General features: G+C 37.7%; 1 protein-coding gene across 2 annotated transcripts in view; it reads right to left on the bottom strand.

The window, feature by feature from the left end:
* Nucleotides 1-20,391, bottom strand: part of NWD2 (NACHT and WD repeat domain containing 2) — a 58,617-nt gene that overhangs the window by 21,674 nt on the left and 16,552 nt on the right. The window contains exons 2-3 of one of the 2 annotated variants that reach the window (XM_065837354.2): nucleotides 13,754-13,842; nucleotides 8,784-8,900 (exon numbers count right to left, since the gene is read on the bottom strand). In XM_065837354.2, the coding sequence (XP_065693426.1) occupies nucleotides 8,784-8,900; nucleotides 13,754-13,842 (206 nt within the window). Of the gene's footprint in view, nucleotides 1-8,783; nucleotides 8,901-13,753; nucleotides 13,843-20,391 lie in introns of those variants that run through there. The other variant, XM_071807387.1, reaches the window with a different exon arrangement.

Raw genomic sequence — 20,391 nt, 5'->3', positions numbered from 1 at the left:
TATTAGAGAGGCATCTACTCTCTAGTCACCACCAAAGCTGCAGCAGCTGAGGAGGGGTTTTTAGGACTGCAAAGGCTATCTAAATCCCACTATACACACATACACTCTTTATTGGAAATAGACCTACATATTTATGCTTTTGTGTAACGTACTTAAGCCATGTTTCTCGGTAACATATATAGCCAGTAGCAAGCTATTAAAAAGTGTTAATTAATGAGGATTATCAGAGGCAGAGATCACTGATGGTAAAACAGAGTTTCTAACACCCCTCCAGACTTTACGAAAACTGAAGCTAGTTGTAACATGACATGAGATTTTGCTGCAAATTTCTTTTTGCTGCTTTTCTTTTTCCTCCCCTTTATTATTAGACCTAAACAGATTGGTATTCATTGACTCAACAAATGAAAATCTGATTTTGTAATTAAGTGTCAAGAAAATGATTTCACAACTTGCAGAGAATAATACAGCCCCCATGAGCCTGATATGACCCATGACTGTGTAGTGTGTAGTGAAGTACCTAAACCATCATCAATAAACATGTTTTGCAGGAATATAAAATAAACGAAGGCCCAAAGACAAATTTTTAGTATAAGGGACATTAGCTCTAGCAGATTAGAGTGCCACCTCTCTACAGCACCCAGAATGCACTTTTTATCACAGTACACGAAACAAGTAGCATTGCATAACATCAAATTTGCTTTGCAACTACACATGGAACGGCCTGTGTTATTTATTTTTACTAGCTCCTGGATTTTGATTACTTGTAGTTGATTTCCGTATCCTTATGTTCCAATTGTAATGAAACATTCTTTTCTCCAAGCCAGCTGGCATAGGTTTCAGGGCTTGTTGTTTTGTACCGTTAGTGACTGGTGTTCTCTGAACAGATACTTTATCAACCTAGTCCTTCCAAGATAAAAAAGAAATTATTAGATAATTCCTTGCACAAGAAGACACATATAGAAAGAGTGTAATATTCCTTCCCCAAAAATGCTAGCAGTATTATGGCCCAGTAAACTTAAGAGCGATGTGGAAGTATCAGTCCCTTCTGTATGTTCTTAAATTATTTGCATATGTTCCCTACTCTTCACATGCTTGGAGAGGAAGAACTGTTTTTTCTGGTTTATTAAATAATTATAAATTTGTAGGAAGCTAGAAAGGACAGTAGCATAGTTGCAGGATGAAAGGAACTAATTCCTATGAAAGGAACTAATAATCTAAACTGTAATAACAGTTAAGAAGAGGAAGAAAAATATGGAAGAGATCTGAACTGCAGTATAAAGACTAAAGCAAGCACTGTGATAACAGAGATTAAAGCTCTCCTTGGCTTCATGAAGCACACCACTTACACATTTGACAGCAGCTTATAACAAATAGCATTACTTAAAGTATTCAGAGCGTCAACAATCTTTACAGTTAATTCACATCAACATATATTACAATTAAAATGCCAACTCTAATAATTTGGTTTATATGAAATATAAATCCATCTTTTCATAAAGCCACCTTCAGAACTGTCACATTTTAAAACCTATTGTTCTTCAATACTACCCAATATTAGTTTTCCATTTATAATATAGATGAAAAAAATCACCTTTATAAATCCTCTTAGATTTTACTTATCATACTTCTTCAAGAATGAAATAGGTTAAAATAAAACCTTACCTATAGTAGCTTTCTGTTGGGAGATCTTCAAGCCTTTTCTAACACTAATTTTTAACTGAAAGGTAATCAGATCTAAAATAAATGGTAAATGTATAAGCACTAAATACTAAATACCACCTGAAGGTAATAGGTCAGGTCATCAGCCAAACGTTTAACAATTCTGTAGCAAATTCCCATGGGAAATGAAAGAAATTCAGTAAAGAACATCAGGTCATGACACCTCTCTCAGTAAAAACAGTCTTTCCTGTGCCATGCGATGGTATCACTGAGATGCAGAGAATTTGCTCTGCCAGAACATGTGGTGAGGTGATGTGCCATTTTTCCAGCCATGAGTAGCACTACTATTCTAAATCATTTTTAGACATTATGAAACATATATGTAATTTCTACACTATGCAAAACAGTTAACAAGAAAAGAACATGAAGTTTACTACTACTAATTGCAGTTTCCACAGCATTCTAAGTAAGTATTCTCTGCTTCATTTTTTTTTGAGGTGGAATGGAATATAAAGTCATTACGTGATGTTTTGCAGTTGTGAAAGAAAGAAGCATATGATAATTAGTTGCTACATTGCATACTAACAGAGCAGTAACTCCAAAAAAACACGTTACGCCGAAAGCAAATATTTTAAGAAAAAAGAGGCAATACCTTATGGATGCATACCAGTATCACTACGATGAACACTGATACTCCCTCTTTTTTAACTTTCATAAATTAGTATCTATCTCTTTCACTGAAAAAAAAGGTACCCTATGAAATAATACACTGATTATCTTAAAAAACTAACCAATCAACCAACAAAATCTAAAAAAACCCTCAACAAAACAACAAAACCAAAATGAACAAAACCAAAAACCCCCCAGGTACTGCTAGCTGGATTGTTTCTCTCTGGGTCTGTTACTGGAGAACCAAAGGATCCTTGAAGTGAATCTCTTCGGACTTAAAAACTGCCTGCTAAATACTGTAAAGTATGCTCTTTCTTTACACAGAAGTAGAATTGCAAGGTTTAGGATTTCCAGCCCCATGCTGCTGTTGGCTTTCTGATCTACATATTCACTTGCAGATCATTACTTCTAGTTGATTATCGTGCTGCCTCAGAAGATGGTTTAGTAAAGCTCTTGAGGGTCAAGAGAAAATAAAACTCACAAATCTGATGCAGCCTATTTCTTCCTCTACACATTATACATAGAATGATAGAAATTCGAGCTTATGATAATCTTGTTCTCACTAGTATAGTCATTTTTATATATATATTATTATATATATTTTATTAAATAGAATACTTAACCTTTCTGGAAGGCAGCACCAAAAATTCTATTTATGTCAAGAAAAAGAAGTACAGTGACTTAGCAGAAAATATGTAGAGTCTTCTGACTGTAGGCTGAAAATGCATGTTATTTTGAGACTGCACCAAAAACCAGGCAGTTTCTGTGTTTTATGGAAAACCTCCCAGATGAATCTTGTAGCTATTTTCAATGGGATATGTTTAAAAAATGGGTAAGCATTTTTAGATTCAGAGAATCAGAGATGATTCACAGAAAAATACATTTCCAGTCCTAAAGCAGATCAAGGAACTCACAAAAGCTTAATCATATAATGTCACTATGTTCTTGATTCCATTCTGTGTTGTTCAGAGGCAAACCGCGCGGAAAGGGATATAGAGCCTTTGCCTGTTAGCCTGGAGACTGTGAAAGAAGAGCAAGGCTTGCTGAGAGAAAAGTTGCATGCTAGGTCTTTTAAATGTAACCACTTTATCTATTTTGAGAAGTTTCAAAAAAATATACAAAGCTCTACTTCGACATTCACAGAAAAATCCTTCCTGTCGGTCAAGTCCATCTAAAACAGGATTAGTGTCCGCAAGCACACACTTCAGATTAATGCCAATGAGTCCTATGGAGCCATTCCTGATATGTTGTGTGACCCCAGAGGGAGTTCCTATTTGGACAGGTTTTGAATCAGATGCAGAGTGAGAAGAAAATTCACAGTTTGACATTTATTTCTTGGAATACACTTTACTGGGAGAGGTAGGCTGTTGTGCCTTGTCTGGTTCCAGCTATTTTTCCTCATTCGCTTAAAAACTATTTATAGAGTTGCTTCCTTGAGGAAAATTAAATTCTGAAATGTACCAAGCACTCATAACTTCTGAATTCCCAAGAGCACTGGGTGCTTAGTGTTCTCCCTAAACTGCCTGTTTAAATATAGACACATTTGACTGGCTTTAGCCTCCCTAAATTAAAATGTGTGGAAGTTTTCCCAGGAGAGCAAAACCAAAATGTACCTCAGGTGTTCCAGAACCTGTATATATTTGGTTTTCACATTTCAAATAAACCCTAAAGCACCACCAGAACTGAAATGGGAGTTGAGGAGATTCAGCAGAGCTGGAGTAATATAATTTTGAATTTTCTCTGAGCTGGAATGCGCTCAGAATTAATTATCAACCATTTGTACTAAGCAAAGACAACCAAGTAGCAGTGTACTTCATGGAGTGACTACAGCGTGCATTGTACTGTAGGAACAAAAAGATCCAGAGATGCAAAAAACATTTCACTCCTCAATTTACCACATTTAGTCTTCAATTTTAGGGTGATTCAAGGACATGCTAAATATTGTGAATTGTTAATGTTATTTTAAAATCCTACTGGAACCCTGATTTTATAATGCTAGCTCTCTTTTAATGGTTCATTAATGCTGAAATTAGCAACAAGCTGTCAATAATTTGAGAGAGATAATGTAAATTACAATGACTTGTTCAGAGTAGGTAGAAATTGTTTTTTACTATTCTTTGGACCAGAAATTTGAATGGCGGGTGGAGAGAATCTCTTAGGTTTGTACAAACCCTAACATATTTACTTCAGCAACTTGTTACAGGCAACAAACTAACATTTCATTTTCATTTCTCCCTTTCATTTTACAATTTTTCAGGACACGGTCATGCAAGAACGGCAGCTTGGGCAGAGACTGCGTGGTGCCGCACAGATGGAAGGGAGCACCCACTGCCACAGCTTACAGGTTGTGTTTGCAGAGAAGTGCACAGAAGCCTGACAGATCTCTCATCTGTGCTAAGGCGTAATCAACAGCAGGTTAGTACTGGAGTATTAGTTTGGGAATCTCAACAAAAGGGCAGTAAACTTTTTCTGCAAATAATCACTACAGACTAACGATAGCTAAAAGCCTTACCTGATCTCAAGCACTGTCCTAAATTAGCAGTCTAACTCCCTAGTGTCTCCTTGCTGTTAATGGAGAAACAGTCATCCTGAAGATGACTCAGATATTAGTGGAGGTACCTGTATCTTTCTATTAGTTGTTAAAGGTGTTGAGACTAGATCCATAACAGGTAAATACTGTTCATGATCAGTACTATTTTGAGGATGATAATATAACCTTTATTGTTACTCTACTATCCTGCCTGTATTTCTATCTCTTATGAATTTACCAGGAAACATAACCCAACAAAATGTAAAGGTTCCAGTGATGCACTGAATGTATTTTGGTTTTGGTATTGATATGCAATGCAGACTTTAAGCAGTTCACAATTTCATAAATATACTGCATTTCAGTTTCCCCATGTGCATTCCAGAGACCAGCAGTACGATTTCTGCATAAAATTCATATGGAAAGTATTTTTCCCCACAGAAATAGTATCATCTTCATAAATTATTCTGTAGATCAAAAATAGTAAGTATGTATTTGCCTACAGTAAAGGCTAATGGTCACGTATAATAGGCACTGATTTTACACAGCAAAACAAACAAACAAAACAACCTAACAACTCCTCTCTCTTGATTGCACCAAGTGTTGACAGAGCTCAGGCAGCAGGTGAGGGGGGACCGTACATTCCCAAATAGTGTCACAGGAAATGAATGACCAATTTTTATCAGAACTGTCTCCTACTATGTGTTTATGAATATGTGTTAATTTGGATTTTGTTGTTTCATATCTGAAGAAAAGCTCAAGACTTCCAATTTATGCATTGCACTAACTTAAGAGCTGAATTTCATTTTCTCTTCACCTGATAGCACAATGCAGGCACAAAATACCATAAAGAAACACTTTCTAAAATCACCCCATATCTGCTAGTTAATTCTGAATAGTCTGATTTAATCCCAGATCTGTGTCTGAATTTAATAAGTGGCAATGGAAAAATAAATAAAAAAAACCCAACAGCTGAATGGAAGTGGCACATTTGATAGATGGAACTTTCTCAAGAAATGGGATGTTGCCCAAAGCCTGTAGTGCCCAACTCAGTTTTTAGTTACATTACTATAAATTAAAAGTAATTATGCTTATTGGAGTAGTATCATCTTCAATTTGTGTTGTAAATGAAATCAACCTCTTCCCACTAATGCACAGCAAAGCAAAAAACAAACGTGCATAAAGAGATTTCTGTCGTTTTGCCAGTCTAGGCATTGGGAGAGCTAGAATAAATACTGAAGTCGTCATCTCACTGCAACCTCTCTGCTAACTGTTTTGTTCTGTTTCAAATTTCTGATTTGGCTTGATTTCTTTCCTTAGGAACAATATCAGGGAAGCAGCTCTTAACAGCTTCAAAATTCTGAGCTGCTAAAATACGCAGCAACGGTACATGACGAGGTTTCCTTCACTGTCAAGAGATTTTAGAACATCCATGTCTAAGGACACCGGACACTGCTGTAGGAAAAACACCATGCCTTTCTGTTCCAACTCTTTTTCATCAAAGGGAAGATAAAAGGTAGAAAAATAAACCCAGAAAACTAAATTTAGTCATGTAAGAAGGAATCTACCCAAACTCTCTAGAGATCTGGGCCAGTGTGTGCTTATGAAAAAGTGTCATGAGAACATCAAACCCAGCACAGACTCAGTAATCCAAGCTCCAGGGACTTTACAGCCAAGCACTAAGAATGGCCTTTGCTCCCCAGGGCTCTGACACTAAATAACAGAGAGAGGCAAGGAGGTGAATGAAACAGAGACAGAGAGATGGTTGTAAGGGTGTGATAAAAGTACAGAGCAGCACATGCTACAGCTCGCTCTTTGTCTCATCTTTGGCAGAGAGAGAAATGATCTCCAGCCTTCACAGCAGGCACTGGTTTGTATCCCCTCTGTCCCCATGGGATTCTGTGGTTTCAGTTCATTAAATCTTCAAAATTCTTCCCTTAAAAAATAATCAAGGACTTGCAGTTCTTTCAGAACTCTTCTCTGCCTTATTAGGACTAGTGTAAGAGTTAGTATGCATTTTGCTACATTTAGGTTTGGAGGAGAAATCTACCTTTTCTAAATTATTTTCTTAGCAAATATATAACACAAAAGAAAATTTGGAATAGCAAAGGCATGGTCTTAAAATTGTTTCCCAGTGAAGTCTAACATCAAAACACAGGATTTGGCATGTTTAACTGAAAACATTCAGCCTGACGGATAGATACGGAATGAGTCTGTCTTTTGCCCTGTATGCTCTGGTACTTCTACAGCACTAGAATGAAACTGGAACTAAATTTATCTAATGTAAGCAGGATATCTATTTTGTTCTCTGCAAACACTTAAAATAATGTTGGTCATCATCTTAAAAACAAATGAAGAGTTTTACAGAGGCTAATTTAACTTCAGATTTATCCTAATAGCTCTGTGGTACTAGAACTATGCACAGAAAAATAATTGTGACACATCCCCCATTTATTTCTCACAAAGATGGAGCCTCAAGATAGCTGATAAAGAATTAAACACATTTTTGAATAACAGAAATATTTATCTTTTAGAGAAGCATCCTTGACCATAGCAAATCTTACTCCTTGTGGCCATTTTGGTACTTTCACTGAAGTCTCCTTTGCACACAGTACTTCTCAAATAGAAAATAAATCCACATCCTTCCCAAATCATCTTGTCTTTTGTTTTGATGCTTTACTAGATGCTGCTAAGTATGCAGTACATACCAGTGACTAGCCAATCTCATTAGAGAGATTCTCTATCTAGATCTACCCAGAAAGTTATAGAACAGCCTTATTCTTCACACGTAAAGAGGATATGCTACTCTCTAAGCAGCTGGGAAAAGGCATTTACCAAAAGTCATCTATTTTTTGTCTGTGCACTGACAACTAATACAGTCAGCATACCATACACTAAACTGGCCTTTAAATATTTTTGAAGTTAACTGTGTATATCGTAAAACATGGTACGAATCTTTCTAAGCACAGAGGAGAAAAAAATGCACTGCTCTGAGTTGTATATTTAATATAAAATCAGTGACAGCAAAATCTATTGTATATGATTCATTGGAAGCGGGAAAAGTATACCTAGCAGGACTTTATATATACAGCCTCCTTCCAGTGCCTTTCAGCTATTATAACCCTACACAAAGTTTGGCATGACTTCATAAATCATACTGCTTCAGCTGTAAAAGCTGTGAGGGAGAGCTGCAGACTGTTGAGCCTGATGTAAAACAACAGGTTCTTCTAGAGAAAATACCTCTCAGACATTAAAATAAATATGTAAAGCTTTATAAACCTGTAAAATTGGTTCAGTCTCTTCTTTAGGCCTAACAGGAAAAGCCAGTGAAGATCTATCTTTTTTTGTCAGCTTTACTGACTCTTGAAGAATCCTAAAAGCAACACTTGTTCTGGCAACAGTAAAGAGAAGGCAGAGAGTAGGAAAAACACAAAGATTCAGACGGTCCTCATGTTGTCAGTGACCTCCGGTCTTTTCACACTAACATCTGGCATCCTAACTTGTCCTGGGTTTACGACAGCACAGCAAAGTGCAGATCAGAGCAGACAGTTCTTCACTGCTGCTGTGCTTCTGTGATTCCTGCTAGGCCGGCCAACAATGCATGTGTGAGGAGTGCCAAGAATGAATTAATAGTGGCCTCCTTAAACAAGCAGTCCATACTTCTGTTTTGATAGTAGCACAGTCATACCTTGTGGTTTCTGAACCCATCTTGCTATGGGGACTGATCAGGAAAGATCCTTCTTTCCTCTCTGCTAATACTGAGTGATCACTGTCAATCTACAGTGCCATGTAGGGAAACATTTGGATGCAATGTGAGGAATATAAAATATTTTAGAAAGAAGAGAATACATTTGTTACTGAATCATGCATGTTAGGATATCTAACACCGTATTTTTGTTGTAAAGTAAAACATTATTTTTATACCCACAACAAAACATGGACCTGCAGAACTTTTCAAGCAATCTTCTAACAGCTTCATACGAGTCTTCTGCAGCTCAGGACTGTCCCATTCGTCTGCTTCAACTCCCCAGTATAAGTCTATGACCTGGAACATAGTATGCCACATTGTTACTTTATCATTTGCCCTTTTTGGCTATCAAATTAAAACTTAGCTTTGTCAACGTTTTGTGTACTGCTACTCATTGCTCTGCAGTGCAGTAAAAGGCAGTAGGGTCTATATCCGGTCCTTACAGACACTGGCAGGGTTTCCTTAGGTATTAATACATGACAAATCTAGTCTTTTATGTTCCCTCCCAGACAGTCCCTCCTGGGACAGTCTCTCATTTCATATTCATACTTTTTTGCAGAGATTAGCATGACAAGATCTTGATTTGATGTAGTCTTTATTTGCTACAAGATTGCATATAATGGATAGGTAACAATAATGACAAAAGCATTGATAAAATCCTGGCTCTGTGGAAATTAATGGCAGTTTTGCTGTGCATCACAGTCAAGACCATGACTTGACATCCTGTGTCACTTCTATCCACAGGATATAAACTCATCCTGTGCACATGGCTCAAAAGCAAGAATATGTGTGGTTCTCTAATATTGTACTTCCTTTGTTAGCTGGTCTTTGTTACTTTGGAAGCAGAGATTTCACAGATATGCAGTGGCAGACAGTTTGCTGTTTCACCTCTCATCTGTAGCTACAGACTCAGTTTTGTGATGGTAATTAGTTGCAAACTCCTAGAAGAAACCAGCGTATGGATGTTAAACTTATTTGCAGAGATTACATAATGAAGTGTGATTTCACTACACATTTTAACTAAAAGGCCGAATTCTTACTGTGGGAAATTGAATTTAAAAGAATAGGGATCATAAGCATGCTTCTGTTTTGGAATTAAACATGGTACATGCTACTACTCTCTCATGTAAGCTACTATTGATTGTTAACATCATGCATGTAACTTGAATAAAAAAGGGGTCCAAAGAGATAGTTAAAAAAAAATCAAAATTGTATTAAGCATGAATATATTACAGTATTGTTTATTGTAATATTATTTGTACTCTGGAAGAACTCTGCTGTTTCCGTAAGAAACAGAATCATAAAACTAGCTGTTGTCTACAGAGATCATAAAATCGGCCTGAAGACCTAATATAAGAACTAACAATGGGTTGATGTAAAAGTAAAATTAATTCATCAGTTTACAGCTGGTTAATCTCCTTGGGAAATTTCTCATAACAATAAATGCCAGGGTTTAAGACCTAATCCTGCAAGTATTTATGCCCATGTTTAATTTCACTACCAAGAGTGTTATTGTTTTTTACTGTTAGAAAAGTTTGAGACAGGTGTCAGTGTCTGCTGGACTAAGCACGCTGTTGCCAAACACAAAAAGTAATGTACCATCTGTCTGATAATGAGTTAAACAGCCCAATGTATAGTATGCATTGTACCTTGCACTGCCAAGAAAATACACTTAATATCTTTCTTTTTTATGGAAACTGGGTTCCAAAATTTTGCTGGAACAAGCAGCTTTTGCATTACAAAACTGCATCTCAAACAGCCTTCCTCTTTCCCTCATTCGCACTGATTTCTTCTCTTTTTCTCTTTTATTCTCATTAGGAAAAAAGTGTTCCCTTTTTCCTCTCTCCTTTCTGTTTTTTATCTATATGACTTCATTATTGAACTTCACATTGCATTCAGCTGTCTGATTACTTGAATGATGCATGATAGAGCTTAAGTATTCTAGTCATAAAATTAGAGCATCTTGGTATATAGTAAAATTTTTTTGAGTTACTGGTTGAATGAATTTATTGTGCTGCTCAAGTTTATCGGAATCATAAAAGCAATATCTCTTTTAATTAACTATTCAGAAATCACATTAATTCTGTAATTGTGAAGAGGAAATTTCTGGAACAGCAGATATTGTAGGGGCTCAGCGGCTGCCTTCAGTGTGTAATCATAGTTTATTTTTATGGGCTAACAAAATTTCAGCACATAATCGCTTAACATGTTATAATTTTGTCATGGAAGAGGATATATTTTTGCCATTAAGCCTCTGAAGACACCAGGAATTTCAAAATGAGGGGCTTATTGGTTATTCTTTATGCTAACTAAAATAAATAATATTTACAAAATTTAAGAAATGGAACGAGAAGACAACCGAATCTGATGCTGAAGTACATTTTTGCTTATGCTTGGAAAAGCTGGGTGACAAATACCCACTCTGGCTTTCAGTGGGGCTGTTCTCTGTGTGAGAGCTACTCACACCAGACTGGCACTGCTTGAGTTCAGTTCCACACTGGTCACCTACTGGAGACCTTTTGTTCATAATTTAGTGTTTCCTTTTGCTTATTTCAATTTTTGTCCTACCAATCTTACAGTTTCACAGATTTTTCTAAGGAAATGAAATAATTTTATCTTTATCACTTCCAAGTGCTAAAAAAAACACTAAAAAAAATCTCATTCTTGCAAAATTACACCTTCCTTCTAGCATATATCACATGGTGAAGGTGATTTGACACAGTTCATTGTTCCCAAGAAGAAAAGAGTATGCTGCTAATTAACTATAGTTAGTTATCCTCCAAAAAATTTCTATTACAACTACTTTCTTTAACCTCTCTGGCCTCCCATAAAAAAAATCCTGTATTTCAGGTACAAAATGCAATCAGGAAGTCTTCTTCTCAGCTTGCTTACTTTTACTGTCTTCACCAATGTCCATTTTTCAGAAATATTTTCTGATTTTATGGAAAAGAAAGTCCATTGAGCAAAGAAATTAATAGAGCGATTGAATATATTCATTCTAGTTCCTCACACATGGTGGTTATGTTCCCTAACAGCTCCCACCAGCCTGAGGATGCCTGACAGATCTTGTGCTTTGCAACAACTGAAGGACGTCCCCATGCAGCCAGGTGACTTTGCGGAAGCTGGAGCAGTGAACGTCCTCAGGCGCATTTCATTTGGGCCACGATTTACCAGGAAGAGGGTGGTTTCAGGACACCCTCTATTATAGAGCATCTGTGGTAGTCACACACAAGGTAGTTCATGTTTGGTCAGGAGAAAATGACAGATCAGGATGAAAAGTTATGTGTTCTGCACAGGGAAATAAAAATTCAACCCTGTATTTGAAAAGTACATAATACTTTCTTGACACCAGTGCACTAAAAAGTTTAGTCTTGTTTTTGCTTGCTAACCTAAGAAACTCAGTGTACCAGGAATGGAATAGGGAAAAAAAAAAGTTTTAATAAAGTCTACCTCAGAGCTTCTTCCAAAATGCTCTACTACCTTCACTTAGTAATTTTTTGTACATGCTTTCCTACTTTGCTTCCACAGTAATGTGATAGCTTTCCAGCTGTTTTCAGAAACGTGTCAGTGGAGCTGTCTCTCAGACCTCGTATCACATAAGGACGCTCCTGGTGTTCAAACTATAGAATAAAATAATTTGCTTCCATGAATAACAACTAAAGTAAACTTCATTCCTCCCCTAGCGACTACATCACAATCCATTTGAAGACAGACATGCTTCCTCTCACGAATTCAGTGGATTATGATCCTCTTGGAGGAGACTGTCACTGAGATGTCTCCTCAAAGATGACTGAGAAATAAGGAGTTTATCTTTTCCATTAATATCATGTGGTAATCACAGGGGAAAAAATCTTTATTATTTAAATATGTTTTACTATTCCTTGCATGTATCACTGCAGCTGGGACTTCCCAATCAGCTGATGAGTTAGGACCTGCAGATGAAATTCTTTTATAGCCATAATCAAAAATCACTCTGGAATTTACCACCATGCAGATTCAGCAACTCCACTGCGATTCAGGGAATTAAATCCTAATTTAAGAACTTGTTATTTTGATTAAAAACCAGCTGCATGTGCATCAAGAATAACACACTGGGAGGAACAGGATGTTGTATAAAAGGCATTTGCTGTTTCCAAGCAAGCTACACTCTGGAGAGCTGAGTTTTGGGGTCACTAAGATGGGAGGTTAATACTAGTATCTGAGGAAGGCTGGAGAATGTAGAACCAGAATTTTGGAAAACTGAACATTTTTACAGCATCACACACTGTATTTCTTTCTCTTAGCAGAGAGCCAGTTCCAGGGCTCCTGACATATATGGGACTCTACTGGATGACTTCACTAGACTGTGAATTAAGATATCCCTGACTTAAAAGTACCATTGACTTTAACAGTGATGCCAGATTCATGTGTTTTAAGTAAAATGCAACTATGTTTATTACCAATTGGGTCTTATCAAAGATGTGGATGGGTCTACGTCTTCCATAATGTAAAGGAAAAAATGAACTGACTGAAGCAATGGGAATTTACAATTGAAATTAAAGGAAGCAAATTCCATTGTTTATCATCTCAATAGAAATGTTCCATATTCAATCCCTCTTGTTAATCAGTTTCAGTATTCACCTGGTTAAATTATCTTTCCACATTACAGTGGAAGACAAACCCATAGTTACAGTAGATATAACAATTATGTGGATGTACAGATGGTGCTACTTCAATGATTACATTAAAAACAGGTTGCATTAACTTCAGTATAGTTTCTAGAACGTGGTAATTCAGATGTAACATTATTTCTTTTTAAATACTTTGAAAATCTAAAATAGAGGTGGTTCGATTAAATTTCTAAGGTGAAAGTTGTCAGTTTGTTGCCATATGCTATTAGCACCAGTGCAATGTTGCATTGTAAAACCCTGTGTTCTCTTTCATCTATTCAGAATTTACCTCAAATGTGCCTGTAAAATAATTTAAGTACATCTGAGTACAGTCAGATTTGAGGTAAATTGAACTGTACAATTAACACGTGAAATACATTTTTTGCAATTTTGTATTTTACCAATGATATGACAACAATTACAATATTTTAAAAGTTTTCTGTTCTAAACAGAGTTAATTTCAAGAAAAAGTAGTGCAAGATTCGACACAACAAAACCTACCTGAAATTCCAGTCCGTAGTTTTCCCTGCAGAATTCTCGCAGTTTAGGATACACATGTTCTCGTAAGGCGCTCCTTTCTGCTATTGTATCTGTGTTGGGGAGAAAGATGTTACTAACAATATTTATATGAACTTTTAGTCAGAGATACACATGTATCACATAAAAAAGAGCCCTTAAATCACACACACACACACACACAAACCTAATAAAAATCAAGTGCCGGGATTTAATCTTCAAACTTTATGTCGCACTTTGTGATGTTTCACATAAATGTGGTTTTATGTGCAACATAAAGGCTTCATGCACATTTTAATATTGCAGCATATTTCAATAAAGCATAGCCAAATTAATCTTGCAATTCCACAGTCAGAATTTCTTTATCAGTTTGACTTCCGTTTAGTTTTCAGGAAGCTGAATTTTACTAATTAGAAACACCATGGAACAAAGAGATCTACCAAAGATGAAACAGAACTCTACACTTAGAAATAAATCAATAACATGAATTAATGACATTGCGTCAAACAATATAACTTTCTTCACCATCTTTAATCTGATACTATCTTAAAAGGAAGAAAGCAGTTAACAGCATTAATTATGGTATCTTTTGGTCCAGGTGATTCCTGCTATCATACTAAATGCACAGTGCTGACATCATGTTATTCTCACCATGCAAAATGGCACGTATTTTGATAATGAAAGTACAACATGGCAATTACATAAAAATTATTAGTAAGTTCTGTCTGTCCAAGTTAATCTGAACATGTTTATATGAAACATATAACTCAAGAAACATATTGTCAAATTTGTAGTATATTTGGTTAGTAATGAAATCTTGTATAGATAATGAATTTTATTGTCTCTCCAAATAAGACCAAGATATGTGATAGATTTTGCTACATCTAGATTGTGACCAGTGTTGACTGAGTTAAGACATAGAGGGACACCACCATTGTTAAGTTATTTTCAAAAATAAAACACAACTGTTGTAAATCACTAGATCTGAGGCCCACATGAAGAAAAAGTGTTAACTTATGAATGATGGAGAACATTTACTGCAGTTAAAGCAAGATTTGTATAACTGCACTGAAACAAAACAATAGGTTAAACCTGATCTAATAATCCCCATATTGTTGTAAACCAGAGATAGGTATGCAAATCTAACAATGTTTTGTTTATCAGAGCCACAGCTGATACATTTAAGCCAGAGGTCTCTTCATAGAATCATGGTCACAGATTTATAATATTTTTTTATTTTGACAATTCTAGGAGAGTTTGAAATCCATAATTTAATTAAATACACCAAATCCTTAATCCATTTTATCTGAATTACCACAGTTCTTCCTTCACAAACTTTTGGGGGAAAAAATGTCAAAGATGTAGTAGTTTTCATAAAACATCCTCTCTATGTGCAACAACATTATAAATCTCTGATTTCATGTTTTAAAATATACTAACTTTACTAGTGTGTTCTGAAGACAACAGTCCAGAAGCATTAGTCAAGTCCTTGCTCCTTTGCAAGCTTTCTGTTTGACTGCAGGCACACCACTCAAGGTGAGAGCTTAATTTGCAGTGCACAGCTTTTATCTACCCCACTAGAATACTGCCAATGAGACAGGCCTTGGTCTGGGTGACATTTGGAGGCATGTGGCCTCACTCTCTCTCCTCACTTCCCTCCTGGGAAGTTACTGCCCTCATCTCCCTGGCACTGAGGAGGCTGCACCAGCAGTGCTGTGCCCAGCTCTGGGCACCCCAAATCAGGAGGAGGATGGAGAGGAACGTGCAGAGGCTACTGAGATGGTCAGGGGCCAAGAACACATGGCCTACAAGGGGAGATTGAGAGATCTGGGTTTATTTAGTCTGGCAAAGACTGTGAAGGGGACCTAATTGCAGCCTACAACTGCTTCTTAGGCAGTTACAAAGACGAAGGAGCCAAGCTCTTTGTGGCAGTGTCAGTACAACAAAGGCAACGACAACACACTACAGCTTGGGAAATTCAGGTTGGACATTAGGAGAAGCTCCTCTGTCCATCGAGCTATTCAAGCCTAGACTAGACATGTTCATGGTTGACCAATTTACTGTTGACAGCACTTCAAGAGGGAGGTTGGCCCAGACGACCTCCCGAGTCCCTCTTGCAACCAGCAGTTACCCTGTCTCTCAGAAGAACCTGCAAGTTTGGCTTAGTCATCCAGGCTCCTCGTACAGTGCCTGAGGAGACTTTTGCTACTGTGTGGGCCAATGGGAGCAAACCTCTAGAGTAAAATGACTGGTGCCAAGGACACAGTGTCCATGCCTTATGTATTTCAGGGGATTTGACTCTGGATTGGTCCTAACACCCACAAATACTTGGAGTGCATCAGAATAGATCCTGGAGTTATCTTCCTGGTTTTAATCCAAAAGAAACCCAGTTCAAGCACACCAAGCCCTCTCCATGCTATAAGTCAAAGTATATTACATGGTGACTATCAAGAGATTCATCTCAGAAATGGACTCCAGATCTGAATGAATACAGACACACCCTACAAATATTTCAGAGTGGAGTGCAAAAACCAGTGCGCCCAGCCCAGAGCCACCCAAGTTAGTGCATAAGGCACAGAGGGACAGACGAGTTGCTCCTTCCTTGGGATCCACAGTCATTAATTTTCTCTCATGCTTTAGTACCTCAGTCAACCTTTTCTTCCAGAATGTAGTACACAGTTAACCAGGATAATTAGCCTAAGGCTTGCACTGTGCCGATGCAGCAGTATTTTGGCTCCAAAGCAACTTTTCTCAGTGCTACCTTGGAGTCACCGTTCTGCACAGTGTTGCTGTACCTTGTGATAAAAGCTACCTGAGTACTTTGCCTCATTCGCAATATACCACTTCTTTTTTTTTTTTTTTTACCTTCACAGTCAGTGAGGCTGTTGGATCAGCCTTTAGCACAAGACTGTATATTCTATATTCTTTGCCATAACACATCTTCATAACTTAGAAGAATAACCTCCGTTGAAAACAAACTTACTACTCAGTTACTGAGTTAAACCAAAATGATTCTTGACTCTCTAAACTAAAATTAGTCATGACTGCAGCTTTGTCATAAGAAAGCAACAATTCGCAGGTAATGTTTGCAGTCACTTAAATGATCAATGTGACAGCAGACAGAGCAGTCTTACTAGGGAACTAAAACAGCCTAAGTTGCAAAAATAAAAAATTACTGGAAAAGGGTAGAAATTAAGAGTAAACATTATTAATGATAAATGAGAAATATATTGTCTGAGGTATACAACAGATAAGACCATACTCTGCTGCTTTCCATTTATGCTCATAGGACTTACCCTGCAAAACCCCACTGGCTCTAGTTTAGAACATGATGCTGTTCACTGTGGCATAACTTGTAGAGTCTTGTTCAGAAAATGAAAGAGCACACCACAAGAGTAGTGCTACATTTCTAGTACCTCATAAAATAAATAGAGGTAAAACATTCCTTCAACTAGAACTGTGTTCTGGATAAGGCACTTGGCATATCCATCCTGTGTATTTATTCCAACCTCCAAATCTAATGGAATGTGCTTATCTAATTGGAATTTAAGTCTTGTGCTTATTTTAATGAATTTTAAGAATTTCTGTATTTGTAATAAGTTGTGAAACTTTCAGGAAACAGAAGAGCATACAGTTACAATTAACTACAACAATTAGTATGGATGGCAGATAAGCTGGTATAATTAAATAAAATCTAACCTGATTTACAGTGACAGCAAATCTGTGAAGCTGGCAGCTCCTAACAACAAAAATGTCACAGAGGCAAATTCCACCTTCCAGACTGCTGCTGCAGATGAACAGATTAACCAAATGACATTTTTCTAACAGACAAAATGAGACAGTAGCTGCAAGATGAGCTTTATATACCTCCTAATGCTAATTCTGATACTCTGAAATCCAAATGATCGTCCACAATAAACTGTGGGAATGAAACTACACCTGCAAAAATATTGAAAGACTTCAAAAAGCCCCAACCCTAAATTAATCTCCAACATTTAAATCAAGCCAAAACCCAAGCCTGTCTTGAGTGAGACAGTGACTTGCTGAATGCACATCTTCCCTGCAAGTGCTGACTCCTGCAGACGGTGCCCTCCTGAGCCAGTCCATAACCACTCCACCCTTTGAATCGACGGAGAGCACCATTGCAGCCCTCCCTCTCTCTGTGTGTCCCTGTCTGTGTGTAACACTGACGTCCGAACAGAATTAGCCGCATCTGCATTTGTGGCCTTTCTGCCACATAATATGCAATCACTGTTTAAACATAAATGTTTGTGTGAGGTGTGATTTCTGAAGGGTTGCAGCTCCGTCAAATCACTGCCAGTTTTCATTAGAGTGCTCCTAGGTGCTGTTTCTCAGCGTGAACTATTTCCATGCCAAAGTCTGACCTTCAAACACAAGCTGTTCTGCTATTAAAGTCACTTGTTTTATTTTTAATAGGGAAAGTACATTTTACATTTTTGTGTTAGTAAACAAATGATGTGTATTTACAAACAGTTGCCAAATCTGGGATAAAATAAGTCATGGCAAGTAGCTTAGTTCAAAACATATATGCAAGTGAACAGAAAGAGTTAACATGGAAACTTAACAGAAATTGCCCATTTTCAAGCACCAGTTACTCTGCCCTACGACCAAACAGTTTCTCTTCGTGCTGGTGGTCATACTGGTCTGAGTTCAGCCACAGTGATGGGAATGGTGGTTTCACACAGGTGGGCTGCAGTCACACGGTGTCTCTTATTCAACCAAGGCTTGATGCAGCTGAATAAGAAAGTTGTTCAGCCTCACCCTGCTCTTGTGTGTTGCACAGAGGGTGCCAATGTGGGGACAGTGAGCCCCACCTGACCACCCTGAAAGGGGCAGCACACTCACGCTGACAGTCTGTTCACAGAAATGTAACTCATGAGTAACCTCATCCATGGATGATGCAAGCTAAGGCCCTCAAGCAGGGGAAAGTCCTAGGCAGGGAGGGTGACTGCACTGCCCCTGTTTGGCTGACAGAGGAAAGCTGCATTACCCGGCTCATGCAAGCTGGCAGGAAAATTGTTGATGGGTTGAGGCAGGCAGTTGAACTTGGAAGAACCAAAGCAAAAAATAAAGAAGAAAAAAGCTGCCTGTGGGACAGGATTTGGCAGGCCTCAGCAAAACTCCCAGCACTTATCAATTGGTAAAAGGAAATGTGCTGGAACTTGTTGGTCACAGGCCATGGGAAGGATAGAGGCGAGAACCTTAATTAGAAGGAATGGAGAGTGTTGATTCTATGTTTAGACAAGGCTCACAAGTTAGTAAGGTTGTCCTGTAAAAGAGGGACTCTTGTTCTTGCACAGGGAAGATTGCTTGAGTTAAGGCAGTAACTGTTAAAGAAAATGTCTTAGCATCAGCCAGTCTGTGAATGTTTAGTGTGCAGTGTAGACCAATCAGTCTGTAACACGGTAACAGAAACACCAATCAGCTCGAAGCACGTTGCTGAGGAAAAGTATAAATGTATGTGAAGCACACTAACAAAGCGGACATTTTGTTTGCATCAAACTCCATCCCGTCTCTCAATCGCGGCAGCTGCCCTTGCAGCTGTTGAAAGCAACACAGAAATGAACATCATATAGGATCAAAGAGCTGCCCGCAGGTTCCGTCTCCAGCCCATCTCCCAGGAAACAGCAGCTCCTCGTATACACAGAAGAAGCAATTTCTGTGTCATCCCTCCATTCTTGGTGTTCCCACACATTGCAGAGGGTCAGGACAGAAGCTTCCTGGGGGTCTTGACCTCACCTCTTTCACAGCCTACTTGTGTGCTAGTTTAGTCTCCTGCAGAAATGCACACAGATACGTTTATTAACACATAACGTTGGAATTTCTTGTGCAACTATGGAAGCCCCAGATGAGCAGAGAGCATCTTCTAATCTAGTCCTCAATGCACATCCACTAAGACACCCAAATATTTGCTTCCTCTAACTATTCTAAATGCTTAGATTTGATGGATGGGTAGGACAGATTCTTGCCATAGGATTATTTTAATGCATTGCATTATTTTAAAAAGTGGATATAACCATTGTCTATTAACTGCAATGAGAAATCATGCACTTGAGTTATCTAAGGATATGATGCAAATAAGGTTAAAAATTACTTAGGAGCAATATCAAATATGGAAGTGGCTGCCAAGTCTCTTAACAGTAGTATGTTTCTGTCACACATGACTCTTTAACTGAATTATTCCTTTTAAACTGCCTTTTTTACGAATAACACACAATAGCACTGTGTATTACCCCTGCTACTAAAAGCTTTGAATACCAGCAGGTAACAAATGTCCCTAAATATTATGGAAACCTCATCTCTGAAAATAATACGACGATAACAAGTCATTTGCATTTCTATAGTACCTTTCATTTGATAATCTCAGAGCACTTTGAAAGCAATGAGTTTGAATCATGTAGCTGGTACAAGAGAGAAAATGATTTGAGCTACCTAGTACCTTTGCCTTCCTAGAAAATTAACTTCAAAGACTATCTTGTCATTTCCTTCTGTTTGGGTTTCTGTGAGTAAAGAGCATGAGAATAAGCATCCAGCACTCCCCAAGACTCTTTTTAGGTAGACTGGGAACAGGAGCTGATTGGTCTGGGTCACTTCTTCCAGTT

The sequence above is a fragment of the Patagioenas fasciata genome, chromosome 4, assembly GCF_037038585.1.
Source record: "Patagioenas fasciata isolate bPatFas1 chromosome 4, bPatFas1.hap1, whole genome shotgun sequence".
NCBI lineage: Eukaryota > Metazoa > Chordata > Aves > Columbiformes > Columbidae > Patagioenas > Patagioenas fasciata.
This window is presented reverse-complemented; position numbering and strand designations above follow the sequence as displayed.